This window comes from Staurois parvus, unplaced genomic scaffold (assembly GCF_062004578.1).
Source record: "Staurois parvus isolate SC_StPar_1 unplaced genomic scaffold, SC_StPar_1.0 ptg000320l, whole genome shotgun sequence".
Taxonomy (NCBI): Eukaryota; Metazoa; Chordata; class Amphibia; order Anura; family Ranidae; genus Staurois; species Staurois parvus.
Window position 1 is genome coordinate 2,704,089 of NW_028318116.1, and position 12,537 is coordinate 2,716,625.

General features: G+C 48.3%; 1 protein-coding gene across 2 annotated transcripts in view; it reads left to right on the forward strand.

Annotated features, from left to right (window-relative positions):
- Positions 1 to 2,826: 2,826 nt before the first annotated feature.
- The window catches only part of SSH3 (slingshot protein phosphatase 3), an 89,719-nt gene continuing 80,008 nt past the window's right edge, over positions 2,827 to 12,537 (forward strand). The window contains exon 1 of one of the 2 annotated variants that reach the window (XM_089683716.1): positions 2,827 to 3,028. In XM_089683716.1, the coding sequence (XP_089539842.1) occupies positions 2,966 to 3,028 (63 nt within the window). In that variant the 5' untranslated portion in view covers positions 2,827 to 2,965. The remainder of the gene's footprint in view (positions 3,029 to 12,537) is intronic. The other variant, XM_089683715.1, reaches the window with a different exon arrangement.

Consider the following 12,537-nt stretch of genomic DNA (forward strand, 5'->3'; position numbering starts at 1 on the left):
AAATTTATATAATTTTTTTTTTCTCACACAAATAGAGTTTTGGCGGTATTTCATCGCTACTATTTTTTTTCTTATTATAAAAATGAAAAAAAAGACCAAATATTTTTGAAAAAAAAAACATTTTCTAGTTTCTGTTATAAAACATATCCAATAAAAAAAAAAGTTGTATTTCTTCATAAATTTAGGCCACAATGTACTCTGCTGTGTGTCTTTGGTAAAACCTCCCGATAAGTGTATAATAATTGGTTTGAATGAAAGTTATAGCATCTACAAACTATGATATAGATACCGGAATTTATGCCGCTATCTGCGCACTTGAGCGCCCATATTCCAGAAGCAAGCTGTTAGCTGAGCCTGCACCTGCCGCCCGCTAACAGCACATAACACCATGTACTTTTTTTTTTTTTCTTCTAACTTTATAAAAATGTCAAAATGACATTTCATTTATTTTTATGCACTGTGCTCATCTGCTATGTGTAGAAATGGATACTACATGAGCACACAATAGGCATTTTTTTTACTGCAGTGAAATATGGACATGAATTTGATTGAACATTACAATGTTTTTTTTTCAGCAGAGCAGTGTGAATGGATTGTCACGCAGAAAAACGTGCATTAACCACTTCCTGCCCGACCTATTGAAAAATGACGGCTGGGCAGGACTTTCATCTTTCTGGGTGGACATCATATAACGTCCTCCCAAAAATGAGCCGTGCTGAGGTACGATCTGTCCAGTGGACACAGCCAATGACAGATCACTGTACCGGGCTGCTGCCGGTACCATGTGATTGCTGTGACTAATCAAAGCAGATCATATGACAATTTTAACCGCCTCCCACTCTAACTGCGCGTGCGTGCCCCCTGGGACACAGCGGATCACCAATCAGTGGAAAGAACTGATGATTTCAGCTCTGTCACGTGATCAGCTGTGTCCAATCACAGCTGATCGCATGTAAATATGGAAATGCCAGTTACCAGTATTCCTTTTCTCACGAGCTGTCACACTGACAACTCGTAAGGATAGAAGAGCCGGTAATCGGCATTTCTCAGAGGGGACATGTACACTGATCATCAGGGCACTGGTGATCAGTGTAGCCCCATCAGTGTCACCTGTCAGTGTCCATCAGAGCTGCCTATCAGTGCCATATATGAGTACTACCTATCAGTGCCTCCTCATCAGTGCCTCTCAGTGCCATATATGAGTACTGCCTTTTAGTGCCCATCAGTGATGCCTGTCAATGCCCATCAGTGCCTTTTCATCAGTGCCCATCACTGCAGCCTCATTAGCGTACATGTGTGAAGGAGAAAAATTACTCATTTACAAGTTTTCAGTTGTTTTTGGTTTGTTTAGCAAAAAATAAAAAACGAAGTGGTGATTAAATACCACCAAAAGAAAGCTCTGTCTCAAAAAAATGGTAAATGTTTCATATGAGTACAGTGTTGCATGACCGCGCAATTGTCATTCAAAGTGCGACAGCGCTGAAAGCAGAAAATTGGCCTGGGCAGGAAGGGGGGGCAAGTGCTCGCTGGACAAGTGGTTAAACAATGAACGGCTTTGATTCATGACATTTATTGTGTACAGTTGTGTTGCTAGCTGAGATTGGTCACAGTGTTGACATGGGTCAGACAGGGACAATCACAGCCCATCTGTACCATGTGATTAGCTGTGGCCAATAAAAACAATACACGTGGAATGTATAAAATTCATTCTGTAAAAATGGTTGCTTATACCAGTGAAGTTCACTGGTATAAGCAATCATAATGTGTAAAAAAAATAAATACATTCCTGGGTCACTACCCTTGAGCAGGCGTGTTAGAAAAAATGTAACCTGAAAATTTTTTAAAATTTAAAAAAAAAAAAAATGTCATATATACTATCAGCAGTGTCCTTCATGCTGTCCTCCCCCATAGTCTGCTCCTGTCCTTCTCAGTGTCCTCCTGTCCCCTTCATAATGTCCTCTTTCATAGTGTCCCCCCTCATAGTGTCCTCCTGTCCCCTTCATAATGTCCTCTTTCATAGTGTCCCCCCTCATAGTGTCCTCCTGTCCCCCTCATAGTGTCCCCCCTCATAGTGTCCTCCTGTCCCCCTCATAGTGTCCCCCCTCATAGTGTCCTCCTGTCCCTTTCAGTGTCCCCCCTCAGTGTCCTGTCCTCTCTCATAATGTCCTCCTGTCCCCCTTCATAGTGTCCTCCTGTCCTCTCTCATAGTGTCCTCCTGTCCCCCTTCATAGTGTCCTGTCCTCTCTCATAGTGTCCTCCTGTCCCCCTCATAGTGTCCTCCTGTCCTCTCTCATAGTGTCCTCCTGTCCCCCTTCATAGTATCCTCCTGTCCCCCTTCATAGTGTCCTCCTGTCCCCCTTCATAGTGTCCTCCTGTCCCCCTTCATAGTGTCCTCCTGTCCCCCTCATAGTGTCCTCCTGTCCTCTCTCATAGTGTCCTCCTGTCCCCCTCATAGTGTCCTCCCTCAGTGTCCCCCTCATAGTGTCCTCCTGTCCCCCCTTATAGTGTCCCCCCTCAGTGTCCTCCTGTCCCCCTCATAGTGTCCTCCTGTCCCTCTCATAGTGTCCTCCTGTCCCCCCTCATAGTGTCCTCCCTCGTAGTGTCCTTCTGTCTCCCTCATAGTGTCCTCATGTCCCCCTCATAGTGTCCCCGTCCCCCTCATGTTCCAGGAGCGCTGATAGAATGTAGTGCTGTGACCCCCTCGGTCCTCCTTCTCCTCCCCCTTCCTCCCTCCGGGTCTCTTCCCTCCTTGTAGGGCCATCATCTCACTTTCCCCTCTTCCCCCTCACATACCTCTCCGACTCCTCCCCCCTCCTTCAAGGGGCTGTCCTCGTCGTCTTCTTCCTGATTGAGTCGCAGGCAGAGTGTAGAGCGGAGACAGAGGACTGGAGCTCCGGGAAGTCTTCTCTGAGGGGACAGACAGACAGACACCCGGCGGGGAGCTGTGAGGAGGAGGCGGCCGGTCATGGCTCTGGTCACAGTCCAGCTGTCCTCGGTGGACGGGGGGGCGGAGCCCACTCCACTGCAGGTAATGGGGTTCAGGTGAGGGGCTTGTGTGTGAGGGGGGGCTCCTTCCTCCTCCATAGGGGGTGTGTATGTGATCCCTCCCGTCCCGGGAGCGCCCCTCTGCTGTCCCGGGCGATGGTGATAAGGAGGTGCAGTGTGGTGTCTGCATGGAGCCCAGATCTCACACCTATCTCCAGTCACAGGAGCACCCTGACCTACAGGAGGGCCTTTCTACACCCGAGCAGCGAACGGCACATTTCTAGGATATTGGCAGCTTTTTGGTTAAAAAAAAAAAAGAAATTCAATTAGAATACAACCTATTATTTTAAATGGGCATGTACACACAGGAGAGTCAATTCTGTCTTACTGGTCATTATTGTGCATAGATTGTGTATGTATATGTATGTGTGTGTGTGTGTATATATATATATATATATATATATATATATATATATACACACACACAGAGTAGATATACTTCTATCTAGTGTGTATATATACATTATATTGCCCACAGTATCGGTTGGCCTGCCTTTCCTCACAAATTAACTTTTTAACCCCTTCCCGCTGGTGCCTCCCGGCCCTTTAAGAGTTTCAGAAGTCGGGACAGGTGGGATTTAGGGATCATGTGACCGCCGTGACGTGTCATCACGGCGGTCACATGATCGGGAAAGGTCCCGATCGAAAGATCAGATCGGGACCTTTCCGTGTGTACCGGACATGTGTGCTGGGAGCGCGCAAGGTGTGCGCTCTCAGCACATGTTTTTTGTTAATTGCACGCAAATGTGCGGCCGCTCAGCGTCTAGGCCCAAACACCGGGAGGCCGCACATTTGTGTGCTGTCGGCGTGAAGAGGTTAATGGCCTCCCAGTCTTTGTCTGTACGGTTCAATATTGAGTTGGCCGCCCTTTGCAGCTATAACAGCTTCAACTCTTCTGGGAAGGCTGTCCACAAGGTCTAGGAGATGTGTGTCTATGGGAAGGTTGGACCATTCTTCCAGAAGCACATTTGTGAGGTCAGGCACTGATGTCACAAGAGAAGGCCTGGCTCGCAGTCTCCGCTCTAATTCATCCCAAAGGTGTTCTTTGGGGTTGAGGTCAGGACTCTGTGCAGGCCAGTCAAGTTCCTCCACCCCAAACTGGCTCCTCCATGTCTTTATGGACCTTGCTTTGTGCACTGGTGCACAGTCATGTTGGAATGAGAAGGAGCCATCCCCAAACTCTTCCCACAACGTTGGGAGCATGAAATTGTCCAAAATATCTTGGTATGCTGACGTCTTAAGAGTTCCCTTCACTGGAACTAGGGGGCCAAGCCCACCCCTGAAAACAACCCCACACCATAATCCCCCCCTCCACCAAACATTACACTTGGCACAATGCAGTCAGTCAAGTACCGTTCTGGCAACTGCCAAACCTAGACAGGTCCATCGGATTGCCAGACAGAGAAGTGTGATTCATCACTTCAGAGAACACGTCTCCACTGCTCTAGAGTCCAGTGGCAGCGTGCTTTACACCACGGCATCCGACGCTTTGCATTGCACTTGGTGATGTAAGGCCTGGATGCAGCTGCTCGGCCATGGAAACCCATTACATGAAGCTCTCTACGCACTGTTGTGCTAATCTGAAGGCCACACCAAGTTTGGAGGTCTTTAGCTATTGACTCTGCAGACAGTTGGCGACTTCTGTCCACTGTGGTTCAGCATGCGCTGACCCCGCTCTGTCATGTTACATAGCCTACCACTTGGTGGCTGAGTTGCTGCTGTTTCCAGTTGCTTCCACTTTGATACAATACCACTAACAGTTGAGTGTGGAATATTTAGTAGCCAGGAAATGTCACGGATGGATTTATTGCACAGGTGGCAACCTATCACGGGACCACGCTTGGAATCACTGAGCTCCTGAGAGCGACCCATTCTTTCACAAATGTGTGTAGAAGCAGTCTGCTCGCCTAGGGGCTTGGTTTTATACACCTGTGGCTATGGAGGGGATTGGAACACTTGAATCACATGATATGGAGGGCGGGCCCAATACTTTTGGTAATATATTGTGTGTGTGTGTGTGTGTGTATAATATATACACACAAACGTCAGCCATAACTTTATGACCACCCCATAGTACTGAGTAGGTCCCCCTTTTGTCACCAAAACATCCCTGACCCATCGCAGAATGGCCTCCTCTGGACCTCTGAAGGAATGCTGTGGTATCTGGCACCAACCAGTCAGTAGCAGATCCTTTCAGTCCTGTAAGTTGTGAGGTGGAGCCTCCATGGATCAGATCTTGTTTTTCCATCACATCCCACAGGTGCTTGATTGGATTAAGATCTGGAGAATTTGGATATGTTGAAGGGTTGGGGTGACCTTCGGGTGATAGGAGGTCACACCTGATAAGAGTGCCATGTCCTAATATAGATTATTGAAAGAAGGAATGTGAAAATGAACTTTCCAGGCACAGAAACTTTGTACACAAAAAGATAAAATCAATGTTCCTTAATTAAACATCACATCATCTCTAAAAAGTATCTTGTATGATGTCATTACATATTCGCCCACAGCTGATATCCCATAACCCACCAACGTGTTGCCTGCACAGCCTGAATATCCCCTACCTCTTTGAAGGATTACCTTGTTGGTATTTTCTATATTTTTGTATTTCAATGGTTTTTATTAATTTTAAACAGTATAAAACAGAGGCAACAAAACACACCCACGCAGGGGATATCAATTGCACCAATAAAAGAGGCATAATAGAGCAGACAACGCTCTAATTCCAATAAGGCTAAACGTATGCCCACGCAGGGGCTATCAATGGGACATAGGTTACAATAACATCAATAAGACTCTGACTATCGCAACTAAAGACAGTTGTCCACTGTCACATCAAAACAAACAGAAAAGGAGAGAAGAAGAGCAGAGAAGAAAGGGAAAAAAAAACAAAACAAAAAAACAAACAAACCAAAGAGCAGGGGTCCACGAGCGCCAATACCAAACTCCATTACCTCCCCACACTGGCCGGGGGGAGCGTGGGAAAGGCGTATTGCAACCACGGCTCCCATACTTTCAAAAATTTATGTTGAGAGTCGTTGCATATACTCGACATCTGTTCGTTGAGCATCATAGTAGTCCTACGATCCTGCACCCCCTGGAAAAGTACAAATGGACTCTTCCAGGCCTGAGCAATTGTCCTAGTAGCCGATAAAAACAAATAGGAAGCCAACCGCTGCTGACGAGCCAAGAGGCCCGGTATGGGGCAATGAAGCAAAGCATACCGAGCATCCCGGCGTATGGAGAGATGAAACAAAGTGAAAAGGAGGCCAAACACACGAGACCAAAAACGAACCAACCTCGAGCATGACCACCAGATATGCAGTACATTGCCACGATGGCCACAACCCCGAAAACATCGATCACTACAGGCAGGGTTAGCCTGGGCCAGACGAGCCGGAACCCAGTACCAACGGAACAATACCTTGTAGGCTGCTTCCAGCGTGGTCGTATTAAATGAACATTTAGCTATGAGTGACCAGGCCCTACTCCAGTCCCCCGGATCCACAGCCACTCCCAGGTCGCGTTCCCACTGAACAACATATGAAAGAGAAGTGTGAGACGAGCGTCTGTTCAAAACTGCGTAAAGAAGGGAGATAAGGCCCGGGGCGCCCGGGTGCTGCTGGCAAAGCCGTTCAAAGGCAGATTTCTGATATGGGAAAGCAGAAGTGGCCCTCAGCGAAAGTAGCCAGTGCCGCAATTGAAGGTACCGAAAAAAAAAATTCCACTGGGGGAACATCCCGAGACTCCCGAAGGACATTCCAGGCGGGAAAGGACCGAAAAGTCAAAAAGTGTTGCACCTGTGAGAAACCATGAGCCACCCACCAAGAAAACGCCCTCGGGCAATCTAGACCCGGTGGGAAAAGAGGGTTGTTAACGATTGGAAGCAAGGGCAAAAAGGGTGACATCAGGCCACTGGAGTAACGTACCGAGTCCCAGACTTGTAGGCTATGGAGCAACATCGGACTCAGCGCCATAGGGCGCAGGGCAGGGGGAAGCCATAGGAGTGTCGACAGTGCGATAGGGGCACAATTAGGTAGTTCCAGCAGGACCCAGAGAGGAACATCGGAGGAAGCGTGCAACATAGACAGCGGGGCAATCTGGCTCGCCTGATAATACTTAGCTACATTGGGTACCCCTAGACCACCCTGGAGTCTATGAGCAAAGAGCGTATTTCTAGAGACTCTGGGGTGTTTATCGGCCCAGATAAAACGCATGAACTTCGCCTGAAGCAACCAAAGAAAGTGAGGGGGAACCCGCACCGGGAGGGTGCGAAAATAATATAACAATTTCGGCAAGATGGTCATTTTCACTGAATGAACCATCCAAGACAGGTGAGGAAATTGCCAGGAATGCATAAGAGAAGATAAAGAGCTAAGCAAAGGATAATAATTTGCAGCAAAAAGGGAGTCATAGGTGGGGGTCAAGCGAATGCCCAAGTATTCCAAAAAAGAGGAAGCCCACTGGTAAGGGAAGTGGGATTGTAGGCGCGAAACCAAATCCGAAGCCAAAGTAATATTAAGAGCGACGGTTTTATCCAAGTTGATACGTAGACCCGAAATCAAGGAAAAGCGCTCAAGAACTCGTTGCAAGTTAGGAAGCGTTGTCAGAGGATTAGTAAGGGTCAAGAGGGCATCGTCCGCAAAGAGGCTCAGCTTAAACTCCTGTCCCGCGTATGGAACCCCCGATATATTGCAATCGGTCCGGAGCGCTAAAGCCAGTGGCTCAAGCGCCAGGACAAAGAGCGCCGGGGACAGCGGGCAACCCTGCCTCGTCCCTCGCCTAACAGGAAAGGGATCCGAGAAATACCCAGCGTATTTAACGGAGGCCGAGGGAAAGGAATATAAGGCCTGAATCCAAGAGAGAATAGAATCCCCGAAACCCCAACGAGACAGCACAAACCGCAGATATTCCCAAGATAGAGAATCAAAAGCTTTATATATGTCCAAGGACAGTAGGAATCCTGGGATTTTCCGTTGTTGCAGAAAATGTATAAGATGGACCACCTTACGGACGTTATCACCCACCTGCCTCCCGGGGACGTACCCTACTTGGTCCCGGTGGACCAGGCTACACAAATATTTATTGATGCGAAAACTAAGGATCTTGCCCAATATCTTCAGGTCTTTATTAAGAAGAGAAATGGGCCGGAAGGCTTGCGGTTCCTGGACATCGTCGGTCGTCTTAGGAATCATAGAGATATGTGCCCTAAGTGCGTCCGGAGAGGGCAAACAGCCCTGTCGTAACTCATTGAAATAGGCCGCTAAAAAGGGCGCCAATAGGGCTGAGAATTTTTTATAATAGAGACCGGAGAAGCCGTCGGGACCTGGGGCCGCGGTGGACCGTAAAGATTTGATCGCTTGGAGCACTTCCAGTACGGTGACACCAGCGTTGAGGGCTGCCTGTGCTGCCTCGGTTAATCCGGGAAGATGGAGGTCTTGAAAGAATGCCTCTGCCTGGGCCACAGGGAAAGGATCTGGGGCAGCATAGAGGCGCGAAAGGAAGTCCGAAAATCGGGAAACAATCTGCTGGGGATTAGAAGTACAGCCACCTGTGGAAAGTCGAAGTCGAATCGGTTTATGGGGTTTCCCCACAGAATTGAGTTTCCTGGCTAGCATGGGACCGGGCGCAGGAGTAAAATTTATGTCTGATCCAACGCAGGGCCCGTTCCTCCTCCGAAGAGGCGAGGAGGTCCAATTCTGTCGCCAGAGCGTCCCGAGCGTGTTTATGGGCCACGGATGGAGATGACTTCCAACGTGCATCCGCAGAGGCCAGGAGAGAATGAAGCTCCAAGAGTCGGCGTTCCCGCTCCCGCTTCCGGACCGCAGCCAGCTGTATAACATGACCCCGCATCGTGGCCTTATGCGCTTCCCAAAGGGGCACTGCTGAAGAGACCGATCCCGAATTTTTCGCAAAGTATGTTCGTAAAAAGAATTCTATTTGTTGGCAGGTAGCCTGAGTGGTCAGCAAAGAGTCATTGATGCGCCAATAAAAAGGGCACCGTTCCGACCCAGAAAGGGCAAGGAGGAGAACCAAGGGATCATGATCTGACCAGGGTGAGGAGGGAATAGTTATTCGTCGGACCGAGGGGAGCTGCTGGACCTGCATGAATATATGATCAATTCTACAAAAACTGTCATGAGGATTGGAATAGAACGTAAAGTCGCGTTCAGTTGGATGAAGTTCCCTCCAGACGTCCGCTAGCCCCGCTGTCCGCAAAAGAGCGCGCATACGTTCCTCCAGCACCAAGTCATGAGAGGGGGTCGCTCCCCGTGCGTAGCGCCTATCCAATGTGGAATCCAAGGTAACATTCGAATCCCCCATAACAAGAAGAAGACCCTTAGAGTGTCGAGAAACAATGGTGCAAAGATGCGAAAAGAATTTATGCTGGAAACGGTTAGGCGCATAGTAAGAGACAAAGGTAACCTCCTGGTCCCAGAGGGTGCCTTGCAGAAGCAAATACCTGTCTGTGGGGTCCGCTATATGCCTAGAACAGACAAAGGGGAGATTGCGTTTAAAAGCTATCAGAACACCCCGGCGCTTCTCAGGAGCCGAGGCCGTGTAAAAGATGGGATAGTGAGGTGAAAGATAACGCGGAGCGGAGGACTGAGAAAACCTGGTCTCCTGTAGACATACCACATCAGTTTGTTGCGATTTGAGGTGATGAAAAACTTTAGCCCGTTTCTGAGGCGAATTGAAGCCTTGAACATTTTGTGAATGTATTTTCAAAAGGGGCGAGGCCATGGCGGTATCAACGCAACACGCTCAGCAGAAAAAAGCCCAAAGCAGCCAGCAATCTCCACTCCCAATGGCGATCGGACCATGGCGTCCCGGAACCCTGCAGAAAACAAAAACGAAAAAAAACAGAGAAAAAGAAAAGAACAAAGAAAGAAAAAAGGGAAAAGACACAAAAAGTATACACAACAGTGCAATTGTGTCACACCAATGGTGACGTGCATCCTACACATGAAGGATACAGTTAGGGGTAACTCTACCATCGGACACACGGCTGCAAATGGAAACATCAAAACAGAAGCCCTCAGAGGGCAAAAAGGTAATAAACATAATATAATGTAGTAAAACTGAATAAAACTAAAAGTCCCAGGAGCAGGGACCTCCGCGATAACCTCCTCATAGAAACCTGGAGAACCATAGGGGCCAATCCCCTTCCACCCAACCAGGCCCACCGGGTCAACCTCCCACCCCGGAGCCCGAGGAGCAGTATCAACCCGGAATGCAAACAAACTGGGGGAGCTCCAAGGGCCAAACTCACGGTCCCGTCAGAGAGTTCATCGGTGAGATGATACATGGAAAATCCAGGACGCATCTTCAGCCCGGAGAAGAACAGGAAGGACTTGATCGCAAAGGGGTCTGAGAAAGGGCCCTCTTCCTATTGGACGACCGCTCCCAGATGCGGCTCGGAGGAAGCGGCCTCGCCGGGGATCCAGATGAATGAACTGGGCTCCGATCCGCAGCCTCCGGCGAAAGAAGGTGTAAGGATTCCAGGAGAGAGTGAGCCTCCTCTGGTGTAGCCACAGAGTGACTGCGGCCCTGGTAGGTGAAAGCCCCAGGCGTATTTAATACTATGTTTCACCAGGACCGAAGTGAAGGGCTTCAACTGGCGGCGCTTTTGAAGAGTGGTCTGGGAGAAGTCCGCGAAGAGCTGATAGCGATGCCCCTGGAAGCTGAGATCAGGTTTATTTCTGGCCGCCAAGAGGATGGTTTCCTTAGTGCGGTAATAAGTGAACTTGATGATAATGTCTCTCGGGGGCCCATCCGGTCGTCTGTTGGCCCAATGCACGATGTATGCGATCAAATTCAAGACGGTCAATGGGAATGGCGGACGTCAGCTCCTGGAACAGAGCAGTAGCAGTGGAGGTAAGAGCTATAACAGTTTCCGGGATACCCCTTAACCGCAAATTATCACGGCGGGAACGATTTTCAAAATCCTCAAGCCGTAGCAGCGCGTCCGCCAATTCTTTCTTGAGGTCGCATAAATCCTGTTCGTGATTTTCAAGGACCGTAGCCGCTGTATCCATTTTATCTTCAAGGTCGCTCGTCCGACTGCCCAACTCCCGAATTTCCCGCGAGAGACGGTCGGCCAGCTTGGAGGTAGCGGAGGACAATTCTGATTGTAACATAAACTGGAAGCGGCGCAGGAGCTCAGCATCCCGCAGAGATGGCATGGGAGACTGCTGGGATGGCTCTAATGGCATGGGAGACTGCTGGGACGGGTCCTCCACACGGTATTTTTCTATATTTTTATGACCTTTTGCAATTCTCCTAACTGGTTGGTGGGTTATGGGATATCAGCTGCTGGAGAATTTGGAGGCCAAGTCAATACCTGAAACTCGTCGTTGTGTTCCTCAAACCATTCTTGAAGCATTTTTGCAGTGTGGCGGGCACATTATCTTTCTGAAAGAGGCCTCTGCATCAGGGAATGCCATTTCCATGAAGGGGTGGACTTGGTCACAACAATGTTTAGGTTGGTGGTACGTGTCATGTAACATCCACATGAATGGCAGGAGCCGAGGTTTCACAGCAGAACATTTCCCAAAACATCACACAGCCTCCACCGGCTTGTCTTCTTCCCATACTGCATCCTGGTGCCATTTTTTTTCCCCCCAATTTTTGTTTTGTTTTTCCCAAAAAAATTGTATTTTACGAAAAAAAAATGTTTTTACAAGAAAAACAAATAATTTGCACATTAAAGAAAAGAGAGTCTCAATATTTAATAAGTATCCTGTTTTCCTAAGTTCTGGTTCACATCTGTGCAGTCTTGCGGGCTGCGATTTACATGGGCACGAGCGCCCATTCATTTCAATGGACTCCCGTGCCCCAGGACACGCAAGGGAAGAAGTCCCTGCACTACTTTGCAAATCACAGACTGCACGAGAATAGAGGTTCCCAGTACGGTTGCAATTTCCAGTGCAGGCAGTGTGCCATTAGAATTAATGGCACCTGCCTGGGGGTCCTGCATTCCTCTGTGGGTGGTGCTGCTGCCAGTATTTGTGCGGGTCCCGCAGCGGCACCACCTGCACAGATGTGAACCAGGTATAATTCTCTCTATAACCCATCTCTGACTACTGAATTCCTGTATACTTAATTCATTATTAGTTTCTCTCCTCCACCGCTCTCTTGCTATATACACATTTTCCCCTATAGCTGGAAACCTGGAATCTTAGATGTAAAATATAACCTATTTATTCTAACATTTATATTAACTAATAAATGCTTTTCACTGGATTAGTACCCTGTGGTAGTTGTGCAGTTTTCCTCTTCCCTGCGTTGTTTGCACAGGTGGATACCCCCCTCCTCCTTTATTTGCAGCTTCCTGCTCTGATGGTTTTCACTGGTCTTATTTATTTACATTTAGTTTGTTTCTATTTTGTTACCTTGGGCCAGTTTAGTTATCTTTTGTTACATAGTATCTTTAACTGAGTTTTTCTGAGAATTGAGTGCTGTGCACAGTGACTAAATGGTTAGCACTTC